This window comes from Centroberyx gerrardi, chromosome 2 (genome assembly GCF_048128805.1).
Source record: "Centroberyx gerrardi isolate f3 chromosome 2, fCenGer3.hap1.cur.20231027, whole genome shotgun sequence".
Classification (NCBI taxonomy): domain Eukaryota; kingdom Metazoa; phylum Chordata; class Actinopteri; order Beryciformes; family Berycidae; genus Centroberyx; species Centroberyx gerrardi.
The window spans coordinates 22,055,751-22,079,031 of record NC_135998.1 but is presented as its reverse complement, the minus strand read 5'-3'; the positions used below and the strand labels follow the sequence as shown (position 1 = coordinate 22,079,031).

The window sequence follows — 23,281 nt, the reverse complement described above, 5'->3', positions numbered from 1 at the left end:
TAACATGACATCATCAATTTTGAAAATGAAAATGTTGCCTAAACACCACAAGTGACTTCCTCTTGTCCGATTTAACTCAGTCTATCAGTATATAGCACAGACTGTCATCCATAACTGAACCATAGGCCCATTCCACACTGTGGCTTCACCTTAAAATCCCATTTAGCTATACTGAGTAGACTGGACATTAGCTCGTTAGGATATAAACCAGATTTGTTAAGAACAACTTCAAAAGAATGTCATCAAAACTCCCAATCTACACCAGACGCAACTCAGCTGTGTCTGGCTGGCGGACAGGACATAAGAAGAAAATGCACTTCCATAGTATCTATATTAAGACTATAGTGTAAAAGGGTTAGGGTTATCTTCTGTAGGTTAAATAATTCTACCACAGAAAATCTTATAAAAGCCTTCCATACATAACAGATGAAATTCATTGAGTGCCACAGACACATAAGTCCCTATAGGGATAATAGAGGAATATTAGGCTAGTGATTCTAAAAAAAAGTTTGAATTCTGAATCAAACAATTTTCATGCGCAAGATGAAGTATGTAGAACTACCTGTCCAACCATGTGAACCAAGGACTGCACTATATGGGATTAGGTAGGCTACAGCCATGACATTTGTGGTCGCTTGCAGATGTTGCAGGGGCCACTTTCAGTATGGGACCGCTTCGGTGCGCTTCAGTTTACAGTCAAATCAGCCCGACGGATACTTACAACTCAGATTACTGTCGTGTGCACTCGCTAACAGCTCATTCTGTAAAACGGGACAAAACGGTACAGTTTGTAAGACAGGAGTAGATTAGATAGGCTGCATTAGACTATTCAAATTCATAGGAGTTTGTATAGCGGGACTAGTAAGAGTGATTCAAATTTACATGACCAAAAGTTTCATTTGATACGGTCAGATTTCTCTGAAAAACGCCTGTTGTGGATGATGTGTGTTGGAGTCGTGTCAAATAATGAAAACCAACCATCAAATAACAGTCAAATAAAAAACCCTCCAGGTGTGGGTCTACTGTTCGCCACTAGATGTCCAGATTTCATTATTTCACGTGGACCGACATGGACATTAGTATTGGCAGTCAGAGCTGCCTTGTTTATGTATGTTGTATACTTGTAACAGGCTGCCCATCACCTAATCCCTCCATTATATTCTGTCACAAGTAGTGTATAGTATTTCATGTATTTGGTGACGATTTGGTCACTTTGTATTCTACATTATGATATGGCCAACTTTTAAAATTGAAATTTATTTCCAGCTGTCTAAAGGAGAAAAAATAAAACCCACACATATATTTGGACAATTGAAAGTTTATTGATACAGTCATCAGTCAGTTCTTTCTTTGTAAGAACATTTGCAACATTTGGCACTTTGGAGTGTTAAAATAAGGCTTTGCTCAGGTGCATTCTCAGATGCTCTTTTGAACATTGTGGTCACAGTAATTTCACCAAGATGCCAAAATTGGATAATCATCTTACTGAAACTGGACACTCAGGAGGCTTTTTGGTGAACCACATGTAGATTTGGTGGAGTACAGATTGAAATATGGATCTCATCTAAAAATAATCTTTTCAGAAGACCAATACATCCAATATCTTGACTGGCAACAAATCTAAATGACATCAATTTTGTTCACAGAAAAAAAAATGGTCCTAGAAAGACAGAACAACATCAGCATTTTACTGTATATTTTTTGGTATGTAAACTTAAGGGAATGTGTGCAGGTATGCCTTCTCACACGCTACCCCTGGGAATACACAATGAAAGTTAATGTCACTTGCTTTTTTCCTTATCACCAGAATCATGCCTGGCAGTCTGATTGATGCTAACCATCAAATCTTTGAAATCCCCTTTGCTTTGGTTAAAAGCCAAAGCTTTTATTCCCCACTGGTGGTTCTCATTTTGGGGTGAAGCCCTTCAATTAGTTTACGTTTTGCAAAAATGACACTCTCACTTTCATTGCGTATAGAGCTACCAGAATGTCCGTTCTGGCCTTCACTCTCCTACCCAGAGGCGTCCTCCCTGCCCATACCCAGGAGGAGTGCTCAGTGGTTGGACGTGGCCTTCGCAAAGAGTGCCTTCAGCTGATGCTGGGAGGTGGCCTCCTTTTGTTGCATCAGGTCAGCATGGCCTTTGGTAATGCCCCATCCATCAGGGGTGGACATGGAGGGGCAGAAGGGACGGCCAGATGCAGGCTTCAGCTCCTCCCAGTAGTCACGACGGGCCCTAAAGGGAGGAATAACATTGAGGAGCCAATTTAGTGATTCAAAAGCTTGAGATATCGTAAGGGAAATGAAAGGATGGGGGAAAAAAACAAATAGTTTCTGTACCTAGCTCTGACCCATGGCTTGGTGTGCATCTCCAGGCCATTACCCCAGTTTCCATGCTTCTCTGAGGCAGCAGGTAGGAAACCCCTCTCAGGTGCCAGCTCCTCAGACAGGGCACGGATGTGATAAGGCTCAAATCCACAGCAGCCTCCAATGTAACGAATGCCAGCATTGTAGGCTTCCCGGGCGTATCTCTGCATGTCCCATCTTGTCAGCATCCTTGGCTCCAGACCTGTGGGAGTAGACACACAATCAGACAACTCACAAAATGAGTTGTGCATGTGTCTATTTAAAAGCATTGCCTGTAAGCCACTTCAATTTTGGGGATAAGGAAGCAAATGTGAGAGACACAGGAGTAGTGAGTGTGAATACATACTGAAAGGGAACTCTGGCAGATCAATAAAGCCCTGGCAGTTGCAGTCGGGAGTGTGGTAGGCCAGTGGCTGGATCATGAAGTGAGCTTTCAGCCTGGCCTTCTCCACTCCCTCCTTCATCATCTTCACGGTCTTCACACAGGTCATGGGGTCAAAGTGGCAGTTAACCCCCACAATCTGAGCTCCTATGGAGTCAATAACATGCTAAGATTTGTTGACTCTTAAGCAAAGTTAGGTGTTAACAGTTTTTCCCATATTCAAGAGCATGGAAAACTGAAAAAAACGTTGAAATATATTGTTAAATACTGAAATAATGAGCAATCCCTTCTATAAAAATGTCAAATGTAATACAAACTACAAACCATGAATATTAACTGAAAATATTAACTATGGAAATTCAATAAGAGCTCCAGAAGTGTCATACCAGCTTTGACAAGTCTGACGGCACAGTCCCCGGGGCTGACTCCATTCAGGTCTCCTTCAGGTCCAATACACAGAGTTGCAGCCACAGGCTTGTTGGTTGTCTTCAAAACCTGGACTGCCCACTCAGCTTCCTCCACATGCTCAAAGTACTGCAAACAAGCACACAAGCCTGGTAAACGTTAAGTGGATCATTTAGAAATCATATCAAGTCCTTGTGTGTTTGCTTCATACCTCGGCAATCAAGAAGTCCACATTTTTCTGGACAAAGACATCAGTCTGTTTCTTAAAGATGGCCTTCACCTCATTCTCACTCTTGCAGCTGAGGTAAGTGGGGGTCTGGGAAACTCCTCCAGCCACCATAGCATCACCCTCATTGGCCACTTCCCTGGCCAGGTCGCAAGCTGCTTGATTAATTTGCTGCCCCTAGAATTCAAAGAAATAATTTTATTAGCCAAGAATAATTACAAGCAAAAATACTAAATGTAGCCTAAGTCTAAAACTGATTTTCAACTTACAAATCAACAGTTAGTATGAAAGACAATTAAAGTTCTCCTTTTCATTTTTCATAAATAGAAGCATTCTCTTGTTCCAGGTGTCCCACATGTCCTGGACTAACCCTCCTGTTTGCAGATTTTACGCTAGAAGTATACAGTGCTTCCTTTTGCCAAGTGTGCTGAGAGGAACCAGAGCTGCTCCTTCTACTTATTTGCAAGCACCTTTGCCCCTCTTCATTACTCAAGATGAGGCTTCTCATCAGCTGCGGTCACTCAGATCATAACAGGTCGCTCTACTCACAGTGAAGCGCTGAGCGTTGCCTCTGTTCTCCAGTTTATCATCGCTTGCATAGAAAGTAAAAGTCTGCATGACATTGGATCCTGCCCTGAGGAATTCCCGGTGCAGCTGCCGCACTGAAACAAGAAGATGGCTCATTCAGCAGTTGAACGTATTAACTACTAACAACCGGATTTACAGGTTAGTTAGGAACCCAGTGAATAGCCGCAGTTACGCAACGTCTAGAAAAAGGATGAGAGAAAAGTGGTACCTGCTTCACGATGCTCGGCAGCTGCCTCGGGGGTCCATGGTCCAGCTTTCACGTAGCCCCTCTTCTCAAGGGCGAAGACAAAGCCTCCATCCCCGATGACGATCTCACCTGCATCCAGACGCTGCAGGATATTCTGAGGGAGATTCAGCCATGCAACAAGCAAGTCATGAGACGGACTCACAAAGTATAGGCTTGTGTGACCATTTCAATGTGCACAAAGCCATGCACAGGTATGACCACAAAATTTGTGTGCTGTAGTTTTTGGCTTCATAACTTCAACAAACCATGCAACCATGCAAGTGTTAAATTAAGTGCAAGTGTTAAAAACAAAAATTGGATAGCCCTCATTCTGTGCGGTGCGTCTAAATGTGCATATAAAAAGTTATATTTCAGTATGCAGGCTTACCTTCTTTGCTCCAGCTGGTGCCATGATTGTTGCAGAAGTAATTGGCTCACTTTTCTTCTCAGACACAGTTTTCCTCTGAGTTTGGAGAGGGTTTGATGCAGGCGCACTTAAATAATCCAAAAAAGGGGTGTGGTGTCACTAAATGAAACGCCTGCCGTTTTGCATAATGTTTTTTCCCCCCTCATCCATCAATGCAAGTTTGACACAGGACAACATATTGTGCATGGATACAGAAACGCAATGTCCACTTTACGATGTTTTTGGAGACGCTGGACTCATGATATATTATGTACAGCTTGTAACATTTTGTTCAGTGGTGATTGAACTGAATGAATGGATACACTGTGAGGCAATACAGAGAGCTTTACTGATAAACATTGTATTTGTGAGAAATAGAATAAAGTAATTATGAATGGGAAGTTATGAATTAGTTAAGCATTTAACTTTACGCATTGAATGGACCTGGCGCTGGCATTTTCTTTTTTTTTTCTTCTAAAATTGGCTCTTATAAAAGCAATGAGAGAATGAGGACACAATACATAGAGAACGTTTTCAGAGAAGACTCTCGAGTTATTATTTAATTTGTTTTGCCTGGGCGTCTTGGACTTATTTTACACGGGAATGCCCTTTTTTCCTCTTTATTTTTCTAAATTGACTGTTGCAATGACAAGAGAACGAGGAAACTATACGTGGAGAAGATACCTGACAGCTCGGCAGTGAGCCTTTTGAGGCTCAAACAGTCATTTTTTGATCAAGGGGAAAAGCCTGGGAAATTATTAGCCTGGAGGATTAATCAGTTGCAAACTGAGAGAACTATTACAACAATACAGAAGGAAGAGGGGGACTTTACAATAGAACCTTTAGAAATAAATAATGCTTTCAAATTCTTTTATGAAAAACTGTATAGTTCTGACAACTTATTAAATCCAGATTCTATAAAAAAACTTTCTGGATGGCCTTGATATTCCTGTTGTTGCGGTGAGACAGAGCGAGGGTGTTGGGGCGGAGTTGATTGATTAGGGGAGATATCTGGTGCAATAGATAGTATGACATCTGGGAAGGCTGCAGGGCCAGATGGCCTACCCATAGATATATACAAGACATTTAAAGAAAAACTACAATCCCCTTTATTAGAGATGTTTTATGAATCACTGAAGGCACTCTTCCACCATCATTGAGAGGCGCTTTAATAACATTGCTTCCAAAACCAGGGAAACCCAGTGACAAATGTGAAAACATGAGACCAATAAGCTTATTAAATTCAGATGTAAAAATATTATGTAAAATTTTAGCAAACAGACTTCAGGACAATATCCCAGGGATAGTCACAAACGATCAGAACGGATTTGTACAAGGTCGGCAGGGGTTCCACAATGTTAGAAGAGTGCTAAATATTTTGCATAGCCAAAAGGGGGCGCCAGATACAGCTCTACTCTCCTTGGATGCTGAAAAGGCCTTTGATAGGATAGAATGGCTGTATCTTTTTGAAGTCCTAAGACGTTTTGGATGTGGGGAAAATTTCTGTAAATGGGTAGAACTGCTTTATGCTAATCCCACTGCTAAAGTACTGACAAACAACTTGGTATCTAACCCAATTAATATTCATAGATGGTGTCGTCAAGGTTGCCTGTTGTCCCCCCTTCATGCTTCAGCCCAATGACAGCTTTATACCTGGCAGGTCTGATGCTGGTTTCAAAATCTGGGCCAATAAAGGAATATCAAAGGTTGAGGACCTATTTAATCCAGAGGATAAAAGTTTCATGTCATTTGAAAATCTGTCAAATAAATATGATATTCCAAGTAAGCATTTTTTTTTAAAAATATTTGCAACTCCGAAGTTTCATTACAAAAACTCAAAATCACTTATTAATCCAACCACCTCTCTCCCCTTTGGAGATAATGTTGTCAAAAAACTGTCTTGGAAAAAGTATTTTAACCAGTTTCTATGACTTGCTTATATGTGGCTCGCCTGAGTCCTCCGAAAAGAGGCTTATGGCATGGAGAGAAGACCTACAGGAGGATATTTCAATTGAGGAGTGGAGAGATGCATGCAAAGAGGGCCAAAAACAAACAGCCAATACTTGCCTAAAACTTTTGCAGTATAACTGGTTAATGTGGACATATTGTATATCACTCCAGTTAAATTGAACAAATTTAACAGCAACTTTCCAAATGATTGTATTAAGTGTGAGCAGTCAAGAGGGACTCTATGGCATTGTATGTGGCAATGTGAAAAGATACAAATGTTCTGGGAAGAGGTGAGACTCATGACAGAAGAGATCTTAGCAATAAAACTGACCTTGGAGCCCAAATTATTCATTCAAGCCTGCAAGGTGATTGTTTGTTTATGCATTTTGACCAATGGTAACCTGTATAGAATAAGAGAAACTGTATAGAATAAGAGAAACTTTTGTTTTACGTTTTTTGGTTGTCTTTGTGTATTTGTTTGTTTGCATTCCTTGTGCGTATCACTCTGACTGTGCCTTTCGAGGACTATGCTTGATGTTGCATGTGTGTGTGTGTGTGTGTGTGTGCTCAGTGTAAGTGTGTGGATGTGCTATGTGTATTGTTTTTTCCTTTTTCCCTTGTCTCGATGTGCAATGTGTTGTTGTGCTGTGCATTGTTTTTTGTTATTATTAAAAAAAATCAATAAACATATGGAAAAAAAAAACAAAACAAAGTTAAGCATTTAATACAGATAATTCAGTATAGGAGACGGTCCAACTTGAATTGTCAACTTGATTTTATTTGCCATCATTATTCTTAAGAAAATTCTTTCAGAATTAGATTATTTAGGGAAGCTTGTAAACGCAGATGTCAAGCATAGTCACGGATAGACAAGTTAAAATACTTCTCTGAAAATGTAACCATGATGAAGTGTTAACATCTCTTAAGATTTGCTGATTCAGGTGTGGTAAATTTGTAGTCATAACCCTGTGTGTGGTTATGTGTGGAAATTAGCATAGCAGCCATAGCAGTGATGTGAGTTAGGCAATTATGGCATGATAACATTACCTTTATCAGTGTCACGGCTGCTTGACCGCAAGACCAAACAAGACAGACGTCTGTCTGTCTGATAGGATGGACATGATGTTTATCCCATTCCAAACTTAAGAGACCAGTGCATAAAATTACTGTCTCTTCCTTTAATCGCATTACATGTCCAACAGTGCAAACTGTGCAAAAATGTATCCTTATATGAACATCTACTCCTGCCAATTTGGAAAATAATGAATACTGCATTGCGTCCTTAGTGTGGAATGGACAGATGATCTTTGGATGTAGGTAACAGCTGAGTCAGAATTAGCCAATACATGGGACGTCTTTATAAATAAAATATATTTAATTACTTTATTAAATAGAATCTTAATCTGTTTAAATAGCCTACATGTGATACCTTGTAATGGATGGGATCATGTTAAAAAACAATTAGACTCTTCAATGATATGTTCATCAGTATCCTCAAAGCTGATGTGGTGAAAGCTGATTTCCATTGAGTGGATAGCACTCAAGCACTGAATATAGGCAATAATGAGCTATCTGTGCACAGTGAGAATAATGCACAAGAGAGGAACTGCTTTCAACTGCTGTCAGCTGAGACAACATTGTGAAATCACATTTCATACATTGAATTCAAAACTTGCCTCAGATCCCTAAGGGGCGTCTAATCTTTACTAACTGAGCTATTTGGTAGTCAGTGGTTGCTGATTTATCTTTGTCACAGGATTTGGATTAATCTAATCATGTATTTTAACACCTCAGAACCTGAAAAAAGTGCATGTCATGAAAATCTCATGCTAAGCACTTGGATGACATTTTTTCCAAATATTTTCAGCTAAGTTGACATACAGATATTAATTGTGTTTTTGTTAGATGCATATCCAGATGCAATGGGAGCCTAGGAATCATTGCAAAAAAAAACAAAAACAAGAGTGCAAGTCTGTTAAATAAAACAGACAATGTCAGATACACACCATAATGATTCCAAAGAAATAATATAACACATTTTGTTCTTTTAAATATGTACCACCTTTTAATGAATTCTTGTGATGTGTCTGATGTAAATTATTCATTTTGGAACTGCAAGGAAGCCCTCTTTTTGCATTTTCTACTGGCCTGTTGAGCTCCTTTTATACCATTTGTTGTGGCACTTTCAAATTAAACACAATCTCTGGATAACATTGGTTTTCTTTAAAATACCAAACATCATCATCAGGGTGTAATGGGAGGTATAACTGGGTATTATTCGTATAGCAATAGAATGAGACATTATGTTTATGCCAAGTGGGAGCATGTGGTGGATTGGGCCTGAGGGACCCCATCGATGTCTGCTGAGGAAGATGATGACTTTCTTTTTCCCACGGCACAGCCGAGGGCTTCACGAGGCAAATTCAGGTCAGGCAGTCAGTCAGTCAGGTAACGCTTAGTGAGATGTCGCTTCGTGAGATGGCCTCTAGAGGACGTCTTTGACTAAGAGATGGCCTCTCGCCTATGGGCTAAATGCCACATTGAATGTCTCATTATTTAGTAGATAGGCGTTGATTTTATTGATGGCTTCAGGGACTCATGGAGTGGAGGGCTGATGTTTTTGGCCACCAGGTTGTGACGGTGCAGCACACAGTGTCAGGATGTGCGGTGCCTGTTCTTTCAACAGAGTGGTGAAACCGCGGTATCTGGCAACCATGGAAGGAGCACTGTCCATGGCACAAGCGAGGATGCTGGTGATGGGAATGGACTTCTCCTGCAGATACTCCTCCAGTGCGCGAAATATGGTTTGCCCCCACATATCTGTTATTAAATACTTGGCAAACAAAAACTCCTCAGCTACGTCATTCCCAGATACATAACGGACATAGCATCAGCAGGGAATTATTGTGGGATGTAGTTGTCTCATCCATCTGGATGCTGAATGGACTGCTTCGCAGCATGGCACACAGCTGATCCTCAGTGTCCAGTGCCATCTCACTGACTCTCTGTGCCACAGTGTCGTTGCTCAGGGGGATTGCTTTGACCACATGTGATGGGTTTTGCTCCATGACCGTGGAGATCGCTTCTTTAATGGCTGGGAGAACCAGCTTCTCCCCGACAGTAAATGGCATCCCGCACTTTGCAATCAGGAGGGAGATGTTGTAAGAGGCGACCAACCCACTGTCAGTTTGGCTCGTCTTCCGAGCGAAGAGGCTGGTAATCGTGCTCCTCCTGGCATGTTTTTCCTTCAGGACCAGGAAAAACAGGCGCTCTCTGTTGGCCTTGTCTGGGTGGATTTTAACCAGGTGATCCTTAAGGCATGAGGGTTTCATCACCTCATTGGAGAAAACCTGCTCACATATTAAACACATAGGAAGCTTATTTGTGGGAGAGGGTATGAACCCATAGTTAAGGTATTCAACATTATATTGTCGACATTTCTTATTGCTTTGCACCATTTTGCTTTATTATGATGTTTAGCTGCAAACTTGTTTACGTTCTGTTATTTTGTTTTGATTGGACAGCTATGAACAATAGCGGGCCAGCCCACGAAAATGTTGTCTAAAAGTTCTTCCATCTACTAATAACTCTTTCTATGTGGATTCTCAGACAGTTGTCTTGATATATCTACCTCCTGAGCAGGCAGCTGGCTCTTTCCTTTAGTAAAGTGTGGAATACACAAGCTTGCACCATATGCAGCAAGTTCATCTTTGATCAAAAAACCCATATCGGCTAACATCTGATCATTTGTCTCCAATAGTTGCAAAAACCCAGATTCTAGCCCAGAAGTACAATGAATACTTAACTAACAATCATTTCAGGTCGGACTGGCAAACACCAAGCCCCAACCAGTTTCTTATACAACAGTATGTTTAATGACTCTCTCTCCGTCAGCTTTGTCAGCATGTCTGATTCTCTGATTTTCCACAGCCAACAGAGTAAAACTGAAGACTAGCCTATATGAGTTTTGCCAACATAAAGCAGTCCCAGCTAGTAATCTTGGTTTTGGAGCCTCCTGTAGATGTGTGGTGTATTGCATATCTGTGAGTGTTTTATCCAAGTGGTGTTGCTGTATGTCCTGGTCATAGCAAAAGAAGGCGGTCATGTCATAAAACCACAGGTGGGTTGGTCGCAATATGAAATGGCTTTTCAGTATTTTGCGCTCTTTTTAAGAAAAAATATATGTAGTAATCTATATGTCCTTTTGCCAGCCAATTGCAGTTTAATGGGTAATTTTATGTCATTATGTTGTCCTCTAGCCAATTAAGGTAGAATACATGCACACCATTGCTCACGCAATTCTTCTGCACTAGTTTTGTTGTTGTGATGTTATTCTTTTATTTCCCATTTACCTTATTTATTCCGTCACCACATTTGGATGATAATGTGTTTTTTCTATTATCACCAGGCACTCTAAGTAGCCTACTATATTTATGTGAATGTGTTGTCAGTTTTGTTGGAGAAACGTTTCCTATACAGTAAACTGTATAGTGTGAAAGCTAACCAACCAACAACAACAAAAAAAAACATAGTCCTGCAGTCTCCAGCACCTCCAGTCTGGGAGATTGACCATGTTGATTCACTGCTGTTTTCACTGCTCTGTATATAATTATTAGATTTTGACAGATTTCTCCCCCTCTCTAGAGACAAATTCCATAGTCTAGCCCTGAAAAACTGTTGTGGCGGAGATGCGATATGGAGCATAGGCCAAATGCAGAAAGTGTTGCGATATCATATGCAAAAATCAATTAAAGTTTGGATTAAAACAATCCTTTACTTGCATGATGAAGCATCTCAATCAACTTCTCATATCATGTGAAAAACCCCGGAGGTGAAGGACTACAGTGGGATTTTGTTAAAGGAGTTGTGCCATCTTGTGGTTGCCTGTGGATCCTGCAGGAGCAACTTGGTGAAGGTCCCTGTTGTGAGCTGTGAAGGAAGGAGACATTTGAGCTACTCCACTGACAATGATAGTAGACATTGATAGCACTCTGTATGGACACAATTTCTAGTTCAGCACTGTCAGCTGTACCGTGAATAGAGATGATGAAACTTCAAACTAATTCAGTCAGTCAGTCAGTCAGGTTCCCACTTTTGTCTCTGGAGTGGTTTAAGAAAATGTCTCTAGATGGGAATAAGAAAAATACACCACCAAACAACAAAATGGAACCAGGAATGCAAGGCACATCACCAATAGCTGTTTTTAAGTGTTTTAAAGTGGGTTTTTACTTTATTTTAGTTGTAATTGGTTTCTTTTATTTTATACCCATGCATGTTTTAACTGTCTAGTTTTGTCAGTTATGTTTACGTGGACCCCAGGAAGACTAGCCTTTTGCCTGTGCATTAGCTGATAAACAAATAGTTCTATATCATTATGATTATTGTTATTGTTGTTATTCATTTTTTATTGTTGTTATTGTTATTAATATAATTATTTTTGTTGAATATTTAATGCTTGTGCCATTATTCAAGAACTGTTTGAATGAGCAATGTGTCGTCACATGATGCAGTGTGAGTGCAGGGAGGAGGGCAGCATCCCTCCGTCCTTTGAGTAGGTTCAGAAGCAGCTGAGGACCAAAGCAGCTTGGGTGTGGTGTCTTGTTTATGTCATCTTCTGATGGAGCTGGAACTATAACACATTATAATTGTGCTGTGATGTGAAGGAACATGCAGATAAAAACACAATAAATTTTTTTGGCCAAGAAGATATGTAACCATTCTAATTTTGAAAAACATTATATTGATTGATTTAAACAATCTCCATGCTGGTTTCCAATCCACATACACTGTACCTCTAAACTGCAGTGATGCAGTGTCTTATGCCTGTATAAAACTTGTATTTTTCACCAATAAGTGAGTCTTTAATTAACTTTTTCTTATATTCATTTTAATTGAATTTGTCAACATTACTATTAACTGTCTTCCTGGCACTTCCTGGCCAGGATGACTAATGGTTACTATGGAGCTGATTGGACAGAAATGTACCAGACCTCCATGTTATCAATCAGAGTCCATCTAGGGTGAGATCAGGAGGGAGAGGGAAAGGGAGACCAACCCCTTAAACTTGGTCAGATGTCATCTGTATTACTCAATATCTTGTTTGACTTTTTGAAGTGATAATTCATAAGTGCTAGATCTAAATCATGCTAAATCATAAATCATACCAATGAGTTAAGATTTAAACACCAACACCAGCTGCCCCAGTGATGCGTAGCTGCCGCTCAAATTGAGGATTTTCTTATAACTCAAACTACAAATCATACTTGATAGCGAAACATTTTATCCTCCAGGTATTCCTAATGAGACTTATTTAAACTATGCAATTTCCAATTTTTTACTTTTTAGAAAATAATACTTTGCATCACCACATTTAGTTTCCATAAAATGGGCCAAATGGTGTCATTGTCTGTTAAATGATAAACAGACTGGTGTCTGGGGTGTGTTTTAGGACACATGATTCAAGGCTATTCTTGTTTGAGGTGTGTGTTTAATGTTTCATGTGTTTTGGTCTTTGAATTTTTGAGAAAGATACAGTAATAGTATTTGGTTTTGACTCAACTCCATTTGTTTTTGAATACATCGATTCCCACAGGAAATGAATGCTTTCTGCACTGTGTACACATGGTGTCTTTTAAAAACATTGCATCAGTTAAGGAAATTGTTCTACAACAGTAGCCTACATTCAGCTGTGACTTTATTCATGAAAAATATAACACTGTAGTAACCTCATACTACTGAACACGTACACTCCAGATTTAAATTTGTTTAAATATTGAGGTCATTTCAGAGACTGGTTTCATGAAATAATCTGTTTAAACAGAAAAATGCATACTGTACATACTGAATGTGACAGGGAGACACTTGGACCCCTTTATGCAATAGAAGGGGTTTAAATAGCTCTTGCATCGAATGAATAAGAATTGAACTGAATTGCAATGTTCAATATTTATTAGACAAAATGGTGAATCAGAACATTTCAAGCAATTGTGAGTGAATGTAAATCTTGATGTGTAGGTTTAAGAATTTCAGAACAGGCTGAACAGCCCTAAAGTTGTGCCCTAATAGTGAATATAATATAACATATTAAGTGAAGGGTGCATAGTAAATTTAACATTTGAACTAGTTTAGTGACAGAGTGCATGCTTTATGCCAACAAAAAGTGTGTTGATTTAAAATAGTGCAAAGTTTTAGTGATTATGAGTAAGACAAACAAAAATAATCTAGGTTAAATCTGTGGCTGTGTACTTTCATAAAAAAATCATAAAACAATATACAGACATTTGTGATCCTCTTTAAGTTAAATAAATAGAAAATGTAAAAGCATTAAATTAAGATTAAATGTACAGTAATCCCAGTAGCAGCTGGGACACATTACACCCAGTACTGCTTAGTGTGTATCGCAGGCCTGAGGTGTTTATGCTTGGGCAGGTTGTTCTGCCTGACGTAGCAGGGGTCGTAATAATCCCACTCCAGGGCTGAAGCCAACACACCGTTGGACAGACCGTCACTGTCTGCCGACAAAATCCGCAGGGAGACACCTGAAAAGAAATGATTTGCGTACTTCAGAACTTTAGCTGATTAGTACTTCAGAATTCCCTTTAATTAAATGACTGATGGAACATATTGAATCCTGATAGAGCCTAATTTGCTATCCGTACTGGGCTTGTTATTCAAAAAGTAATACATTACTGATTACTTGTTACTCATTTCAAAAGCAATGGTATAACTTTACGTATTACCCCCTGGAAGCAGTCATTTGTTACACTACTCTTTCCAATACTTTTCCATTACACACCCAAAACTGGCGATCACAACCTTTCATATACCTACAGAAATCTGAATAATGTATGTCCCTCACCTGTGTGCTGCCATGTGAATGATCAGGGTAACAAACAGTGTTAATGGACAATGATCTTGTCAACATTTTACTCAATAAAGTCAAAGTAGTGGGAGTACTTCCACCTGTACGTAAAGTAAACTTTTCTCTAAACAACCTAAGTGTGAGAAGATGACAAATAATTTTGAGGAAAACGAAGCAGGAGGGTATTTAGAGGAGGGTGATAACACAAGTTTTGATTGGTAACTTATATATCATTAGTCAAATTAAAATGTTAGGTCACAACACTACTCATTACTGGGAAAAATAGCTTTAGCGAATAACACATTACCACTCAACACTGTTTAGGATCGAAGCTGAAGTCTACCTGCACTGGCACCAAAGTCGCTGTCCAGGCCAGGACCCACTGTGGATGTATTGAGGCAGGAAGTCTCTGGAGGGGTTCTGGGATACTCACACTCCACGTCTACCTTGTCGAATAGACGCTCTGCAGCGCCTCGGCTCACATCTGTCGGCAACTCCAAAGTACTGCTCCAACAAATATGACCCTTTGTCTCCTGTTGTGAAAAACATCAGGCCTCATACTGTGCATCAAACTTAAATGGCCAGAGTAAAGTTGGATTTATGCTTTATATTGGAAATTGGATGTTAGGTGGATATTCATTACTTTAATACTCTATACTCTGTACAGGTTGAATCACGAAATGAAAGATTTTACATTTACTGTACTAAACATCTGGTGTCGGGTAAGTTTTTCCTTGGAAAAATCCTCTGGCACACAGGAAGTGATGCGTTTTACATTACCAGAACAGAGGTTTGTTTGGAATAAACAGAGGAAGAAGTGGGTAGTTAGCATGAGGAGTGATAGCCACCATGGCTGAACAGACAAAGAGAAGAGCGCCACCTACAGAAACTCAAACTGCATCAACAGAAAATCCAAGGAAAAAGACGTCACAGCACTGGACACACTGTTTGATTGACAAGTGCAGAGCAGAAACACCACAGCAATGAGCGCTGAGCACCAAAAGGTGGAGACAAAATTGAAGACAAATATCTCACAGATTACCACTGTAATGTTCAGTAACTTGTGAAAGAAACATAAAAGCACATCAATTAATATATTTATGATTACAGAAAAATGATTACTTTTTCCGTAATAATTTATAGGAATATTTAGGCTGTTCATATTTTTTTTTAACAAAATATTACATAAAATTTCAATTGCTTACTATGACCTAGGTCTCAAACCAAATTCATTCTCATTGCTGACATCCTACTTCTTATTTACACACACTATAAAAATAAAATATTACCTTCCCTAATTTGTATTTGAATGTATTTCAGCACACTCAAATAGAAGTCAAGAACAAAATTTAGTCTCATCGTTGACATTTTCCCTCTGCATTAGCGAAAAAAACCCAAAACATTTTCAACTTCTGTTAGGTTATATATTTTTTATAGGCATATTGATTCATGCCAAAAAATGTGGACTACATGGAAAGTGAGCTCTTGAAATTTTAATTTCTTATTATACATTGTAATATATGCAATATAGCCTACTGTATATAATTAAATCAATGTGAATGAATTTGGCTTGGGACCTCTATAGGTCACACAGGATGAACATGATTTACACCTGAGTGTGTTAAGTATTTACTACTACTTTGTAATGTTTTGTCTATTTGTCTTTTGTGTCTTTTTGTTTTGTTTGTTTTTTGTTTGTTTTTCTATATTTTATTTTTATCTGTTTTCTTTTCTATATTTTTTTTATCTTCTCATGTACAGCACCTTGTAATGTTGGTTTTGAAAGGCACTATATAAATCAAGTTTACTTAACACATTTTCCTCAAAAACAGAAACAAATTCTCAAAATCTTGGAAGGCAAAAATTGGAAAAACCTCCCTAAATTAGAAGGAGGATGTCAACAATGACATTAAATTTGGTTTGAGACCTCTTGGTCACACAGAAAACACACTAAGATCACTGACTTTTCAAGGTGACCTATTTCCTAAAAGATAATAATAAAAATTCTAATAAATCATGGAACATCAAATTGTTAATTAAAGTTGAGGATGAGAATTGAATTTGGTTTGAGACCTCTAGGTCACAGCCTAGTCTAACACAGCCTAGCCAGTCTAACCCTAACCCAAAAAAAAAAAAAAAAAAAAAATCAGTACTGTAAATTACAGGAAGGACTGTCAAAGGTGAGGATAAATTTGGTTTGAAACCTCCAATTAATATGGGAAATAAATTGTGCTCCATCCTCCTGTGATCAAATATATTCATCAGTCCTACTTTTACATGTTTAGGCTACTTCATAAGTTAATGAATATGAAAAACGAATATCCACCTAATAGCCAATGTCAAGCCAACTTTACCCTGGTACTTGCGTCGCTCCTCCTGTTTACATGTGGTAACTAAATCAGCTACTGACCCTTGAGAAGGGACCGTTCACCGCGGGCGAGTTGGGCGGCACAAGGTTTTCCCTCGTTTCAGCCTCCGAGTCACTAAACTGCGGTAGGACAGGTGCGCTTTTACACCAGTCCATTGTGCTCTTGCTGTACATCCGTGACCTCGTGGGCAGGTCGACTCTTGAGGTGAAACCGGTCGCAGGCGAGGTGGCCAGGATGGTGCTCGGCGCTCTCAGGGACCCTGAGCCGGTCCCGGTGGCTCCGTCTGGCCGCAGGAACCGGATCCGGTGGTCCACCGCTGCCCTGTCTCTGGACGAGGTTCGTGAGGAGGTCACGGGATGCGGCAGGATGGGCTCTGACAAAGACAGATACGCTCTCCTCCCGTCCTGAGTTGGGGGAAAGGGCACATCGGATATTCTGTCGACCCTGTGGAGGGTCGACTGCAACAGCATTTCCTCTGTGTCCTCGCGCGTCTTTTTGTTCCTCTTTGAAATGATCAATAATTTGTAACCCAGGAACAGGCAGTTCAGCAAGAGCAGAATAACCACAAACGGTATGAGCAAAAGGACAAGTAAGGTCAGATTGGTGACGGGGTAACCTTCAGTCAGATTTGATGGAGCTGTCACTCGTACTTGCGACATTTCATCCCAGAGGACATTAGGGTGATTTTTAGAGAATTGCTAATGTCAGCTGAGATTTCCAGTTGTCTCTCTGTGCGCAGCTGGTTTGACGTGTCAATCAATTTGGACTACTCTGTTTCTCATGTTCCCAGAGTGTTTGTAACGGCGACATGTCGCCCTGCGGCTCAAATTTGTGCAGTTTGTCCAAAAGAGAATCTTTCCTTTCATCGCTACAATCTCCTTCAGTTAAGATTATTACTGTCCGTGTTACAAAGTAATGCCTTGATAGGAGAGACCGCTCAAAGGTACTCACTCACTTGACGGGCCCATGAGTTACAGATCCGCAGGTGTGTCTCATTATTTACTGGGTCTCCGACATTGTCCTACCCAATACTGACCGCTAGATGGCAGCAGTTAGCTTTGGTAGGCTTCTACATCACTGCATCTACCCAGCAGGGGAAGTGGGAAATTTTCTTGCTCTGAAGTGTGGATTCATGGACTATAATATTTGTTAGTTTGCCCTTTTTAGAAAAGTTAATTGAAGCCTTCTGTACCTCGACAAGTACAGTGTCTTTATAGCTAAATAATAGTTTATCACAAGGAATGCTGGGGGACACAAGTTCAAATTCAGTTTTTTCTTTATTGTTCATGCTTCCAACTATGTCTATATCAGTTCATAATACAACAACAGCTGGTTCATTGCAGAATATATACAAACATTTCAAATGATTCAATAGAACATTTGACAGATGAATCTCTCTTAGAGACAATGTTTATGCTTTTTGCACACAAAGTACATCTTTGTACACAAGTACATTTTGTTATTGTAATAAATCAATGTAAAACATCAGTCATATGAACACCATATAACTTTGAGTTATTTTGTCAAATAATTCTACCACTCAGGTTTAAGGAAGTCTATACAGACTTGAATTGCAAACTGATATCCTGGTATAGGTTTGCAAGTATAACAGTACAGCTAACCCTTTCCTTCAAGAGAAAGGTTATTGAGTCACTGGATGCCCTCGGATACCAAAGACTCCATTCCTCAGTTCTGAACACACTACTCCTGTGGCATTATAGTTGTTGAGCATTATGCCTAAAGTGCATACAACTGTAGAAAAGCATCTCTCCCTCAAAGTCCTGTTTGAACTCTCACTCACTTCAGTGCTGCTTGCCATTGTCCAAACACAATAAGAGGTTGTGATTGGTTGTGATATTAGCACCTTGGGCAAGGCTGTGTTTGTGAATTGGTAACAACATACACACATGGTGAAGCTGTATCAATCTGGCCACTAACAAAGCCGGCTAGCACTTGGCCAGGCTGTGCTTGATTATCTCGCGGGACTGGGGTGGGATCCTGTCGGGGAAGAGCACCTGGAACTCCACCACCAAGTCGCCTCGCTGGGACGGGCTCTTGGGCAGGGGCAGACCCTCGCCCCTCAGTCGCCGGACAGCACCAGGTTTGATAACGTCACTGCATGGTAGTGGCATCATCCGGTTGTCAAATGTGGGGACGTTAACTGTGCATCCACACAGAGCCTGGAGAAGAAAAAAAAATAGAGAAGAACAGGTTAGTACTCAAGACCTGTTATATTCCTTAAGAACAAGTTACATAATGCTTTCTGAGTGGCTCCATTATTATTATTATTAGCTACACTTTGAGAAAATCAACTAAATGCCTGGTGTTTTTTTTAAATGGCATGTTACATCACAGATAAAAATGTGGAGCAGCTGTCTCCATAAAAAGCATAACGATTTCCTCGGTTATGCAATGAACCCGTGTTACAGATGTTATAATTTGCTCTATATATTGACTGTGTGTGGGAGTAAGTTCTTTAGAGAGTGAAGGCAGCTATAGGAAGATGGAGGAGCTCTTTGAAAGGGCCGTCTCTGTGACTGCTACCCAGCTAATCTGTGTGTGGGTTGCAGCAGTGAGAGCCAGAGACAAAGGGAGCCAAAAGCTGCCTTTCCAGCATCCTTGCCTGCCTTATAGAGGCAGAGGAGTCTGCAGCATAGTAGGAGAGAGGCAGAGTGAAGTGAGATATGTGGGGGCAGTCAGTACCAGAGCTAAATTTAGCTCCTGCTCTCTCTCTCACTCTGCAGGGGCTGATGAGGTAAGGGAGGCGTTGGCAGGCTGCTGCTGCTGTTTTGTTAGCAGGGGTCTGTCAGCCCATTCTAAGCATGGGGTGGTGGGGGCTGGGAACGGCTCAGAGGCCCATCACAGAACACTGTGTTCTGTCCTCAGACAACATTTAAAGATATCACCCTCCCTACGTTTGGCAGGGAATGTGCCTCTGTTGAGAACTGCTGTCTTATTTCTAGATGTCTTTCAATAAATCGATTTTCTTTGGTATATAAAAGAATTATTGAACAGTTATGTAAAGGACTAAAAGTGGCAGTTGGATTTCAAGCTTCTCTGAGTAGGTGTATGGTTGACAAATTGCATAATATGTCATCCTCCTTATAGACCAGTCATTTTTCCAGTCATTTGGTGTATGATTTTATCTAAAGCCACAACAGACCCCTAACCCTGATAGATCCATTGTGCTCTACAGCACAATACATACTGAGACCCATAAACTCACCTCTTTGAGTGTGATCTTGGCTGTGTAGACGATGTTGGAGCCGTTTCTCTTGTACTGGGGGTGCTCCTCGTCTTTGAGGACGAAGGTGACGTCTGCCGGGGTGTTGTTGGGTGTCTCGTCCCCTTCCCTGGGAAAGGTGATCTTGGTCCCAGCCTTCCAGCCTTTCTTCACTACCACGTTCAGCACCTTGTCCTCCGATCGCAGGCTGCGGCCGTCGGGGTTGAGGCGGCTGCGGGTAATCTTCATCCGTTTGGTGCAGCCGTGGAACACCTCGTCCAGCGTCACCAGCAGGTCGTGTACCACCGCCACACCCTGCAGACGCCGCCGGCCTCTCCGCAGCCCACCCTCATGGGCAGGGAACCCGCCCACATGGCTGAAGGTGAAGCGGCTGAAGGGGTTGAAGAGGTCATCCTCGCCATCACAGTCAGGCCCAAAGAAGATGTCAAAGTGGTCAGAGCCATGGAAGAAAGAGGAGAAGGTGGCATGGGCGTCTCCGTGGAAATTATTGCGATGGGTGTTGCCTTGGTTAGCCATAGACATTCCATTGCCATTTTTAAGACCTGTAACACGGAGAGAACAGAAATATAGAAAGAGTTGAGTTTACTGAGTTCACTCATTGAAATTCCTGCAGAGCATCTTCCTTGATCTGGTGCCTCATACTACATTCTGCTGTTGCTCACTCACTCCTGCAGTTCTGCTCATGCATATTCAGCTCACACTTCTTGAAGGCTAAATTTACATCTGGTATTTTGAAGTTTTGAGGAAAACACTTTCATTGCGGTCTAAATAATTAATCAGCCCCACAGCTGTCTATGTCGCACGTATTTAGCTGGTTTTACAAGGGGAGGGAGTGCTGCAGGTTTTAGTGAGGATATCCCCCACTGCTCATCAGCATTTAGTCTTGGCAATGATGTGAATAATTAATCAACCAGTCTTTGCTACTGTAACTAGCCAGATGGCAATTACTATCTAAGCCTGTTCATTTAACTCATGTGAATTAATTCCCTTTTTTGTACTTTCTGTACTTTTGACTCACAAAAGTGTAAAATTACAAAAGAAAATGCCTGCTTCTTACCTTCTTCACCATACTGGTCATATATGCTTCTCTTCTTGGGGTCAGTCAAGATCTCATAGGCTTCTGCAATCTCTTTGAAGCGGTCCTCTGCATCAGCATCGCTGTTCTTGTCTGGGTGAAACTTCAGAGCCATCTTCCTGTAACCCTTCTTGATCTCGTCCTCATTGGAGTCAGAGGAGACTTCCAGGACCTTGTAGAAATCCTTGCCCGCGGGTTTGATGGACAGGCAGGGCGTCTCTTGCTCAGACTTGCTGCTCTCCTGTAGAAACAAGCACAGTCATGCATCAGATATTGAATATTCAAAAGGTTGACAGAATATGGAGCAAGCCTGGTACAGTATGTGCTAGCTATGAGCACAGCAGAATGAATAGTCAGTATAACACAATGCCAAGCATCCTTCAACTTTATGACAACCAGCTAACAGTATTTGTGATATTCACAGCAGAATGAGAATGTACAAAATACAAAACACTGCCGAGTCACTATTGGAAGTCTGGAAGTATTGTGTAGGCAACTGTGTATGGAAGTGTCACGTGCTACATGCTGTAAAAGACTGGCTTATAATAAAACTAATAATGAATGACTAGTCATAAGTCTGTGAAGTGAAATGGCCAGTGCCTACAGTAGCCTACAAAATAAGATGGCTGATCTTCAACTTCCTGCTCATTTGCATCTGGCAGATTGTAAAATAGATAGCAAAGACACTCTTAGAAAAAACACCATAATCTCAGTGCAGTGCAACGTGGCAAATCTATAGCGTTCTATAATGCACACAACGTGAGTTAAGGGGAAATCGTGTGTGTGAATATCAGGAGGGGTGAAAAGCCTCCCCTAACAACCGCGATTCTCTGCAGCGATTGGCTGTACATTGCTCAACATAGCAGTCTGCATTTGAATGAATCCACAGCAACAGACTTAGCACGCTACACCGGCAATAACCATCATATGCGGCTCACATTTTCAAAGTAGGCTATGACAGCAATGATTATATATTAGGCTATATAAATGCCCGTACATTATCTTATTACAAATGAATTCAAAAGGTTATTATTATTTCATTAAAAAAAGTCCACATTTACTAACATAAAGCTCCTTAGTATGAATCCTGAATATTACACAGCTACATCACTCAATTTGAGTCAGTAGTAGTCATCTTTAACAAATGAACTATACATTGACAAACTGCTATAAAGATGAGTTCAACTTACCCCTGATGAAGAGGATCCTGAGCTGTCACCCCTGTGCATAACTCGCACTTTGCATTTGACATTGACATTTTTGTGCTTCACACCGAACTGCGTCCAGATAAGAACCATGGCTGTTTGACTTTAGGCTACGTGTCGCTGTCCGGTTGCGGTGGTGCTGAAATGCTCCAGTTATCAGGCTACGGTTCGTCCTGTCTCAGTGGCTCCTCCGTGCTCTCATAAATACTGCCGCGGCAGCTCCTTACTACACTCACCGCCCACGCAGCGTGACAGAGCTTTCCCCGCACCCGCCCATTTACTTACGCGCGGAAGGGAATACCGTGCCCTCGGTTTCCTCGCTAGAAAGCTATTGGCGCTCCGAGGATGATCACGCGGATGTGGCAGCCTCCTTCTCCATCTCGAGACTCGCTTCCGGAGTTCTGAAGGCTGGGCTCGGCCGACAGTCACGACACGGCGGATCCTCCCGGGAGCCTGCCGGGCCGGCGCAGACAGGACGGACAGACAGACAGGAAAACACCCGCTGGCTGCCCAGACGACCCGCAGACAGCAATTTCCTCACCTGCTGATTGATGGAGCTGTCTCTGCAAACACATTAACATTTACAATTTGAGCCTCGGCCCACGCATTTCAAAGCAATTCATCGCTTTATTCTGGATATTTAATTTCATTTTTTTTTGCAAACTGTCTAATTTTAGTCGGCCTACTTGGGCTGTTTGAGAATATTAGGCTACTCTCTAGTAGCTCTTTCTAGTTATTCTACAGATGGTGGTATCTACATATGTGAATTTAAACAGCCATCATCCAGAGACATGGAGGGACAAGTACTTAGGCTGCTTATAGGGATATGTTCAATTAGTATTTAGTTCTACCTATAGTACCCCTATGGTGCTACACACTGATTGTCAACCAATCCAGAGCCACTCAGTAGCCATCAGCAAACTATTGTAAAAGGACTGGGCAGGTCCTACTGCGGCTGTGAGGTGAAGTGAGGGGTGAT

The 23,281-nt window shown here is 41.0% G+C and overlaps 3 protein-coding genes across 4 annotated transcripts; all 3 read right to left on the bottom strand.

Moving 5' to 3' along the window:
• Positions 1 to 1,964: 1,964 nt before the first annotated feature.
• On the bottom strand, positions 1,965 to 4,303 carry LOC139915879 (betaine--homocysteine S-methyltransferase 1-like). Its single transcript, XM_071904652.2, has 7 exons — positions 4,175 to 4,303; positions 3,928 to 4,040; positions 3,364 to 3,555; positions 3,134 to 3,281; positions 2,712 to 2,894; positions 2,339 to 2,567; positions 1,965 to 2,234 (listed from the first exon to the last, which is right to left on the bottom strand). The coding sequence occupies exons 2-7, from the start codon at positions 3,994 to 3,996 to the stop codon at positions 2,054 to 2,056; spliced, it is 1,002 nt and encodes a 333-aa protein (XP_071760753.2). The 5' UTR covers positions 3,997 to 4,040; positions 4,175 to 4,303; the 3' UTR covers positions 1,965 to 2,053.
• Positions 4,304 to 13,919: 9,616 nt separating this feature from the next.
• hwa (huluwa) lies at positions 13,920 to 17,437 on the bottom strand. Its single transcript, XM_071904642.2, has 3 exons — positions 16,820 to 17,437; positions 14,753 to 14,942; positions 13,920 to 14,086 (listed from the first exon to the last, which is right to left on the bottom strand). Exons 1-3 carry the CDS (start codon positions 17,435 to 17,437, stop codon positions 13,920 to 13,922), a joined length of 975 nt encoding a protein of 324 aa, XP_071760743.2.
• Positions 17,438 to 18,370: 933 nt separating this feature from the next.
• LOC139915869 (dnaJ homolog subfamily B member 5) lies at positions 18,371 to 22,395 on the bottom strand. Of its 2 annotated transcripts, none has more exons than XM_078288135.1 (4): positions 22,288 to 22,395; positions 21,080 to 21,338; positions 20,005 to 20,564; positions 18,371 to 18,958 (listed from the first exon to the last, which is right to left on the bottom strand). In XM_078288135.1, exons 1-4 carry the CDS (start codon positions 22,393 to 22,395, stop codon positions 18,725 to 18,727), a joined length of 1,161 nt encoding a protein of 386 aa, XP_078144261.1. In that variant the 3' UTR covers positions 18,371 to 18,724. The 2 variants fall into 2 exon arrangements, with proteins under 2 accessions (XP_078144261.1, XP_078144266.1); XM_078288140.1 differs by having other exon boundaries at positions 21,080 to 21,335.
• Between the last annotated feature and the right edge of the window lie 886 nt (positions 22,396 to 23,281).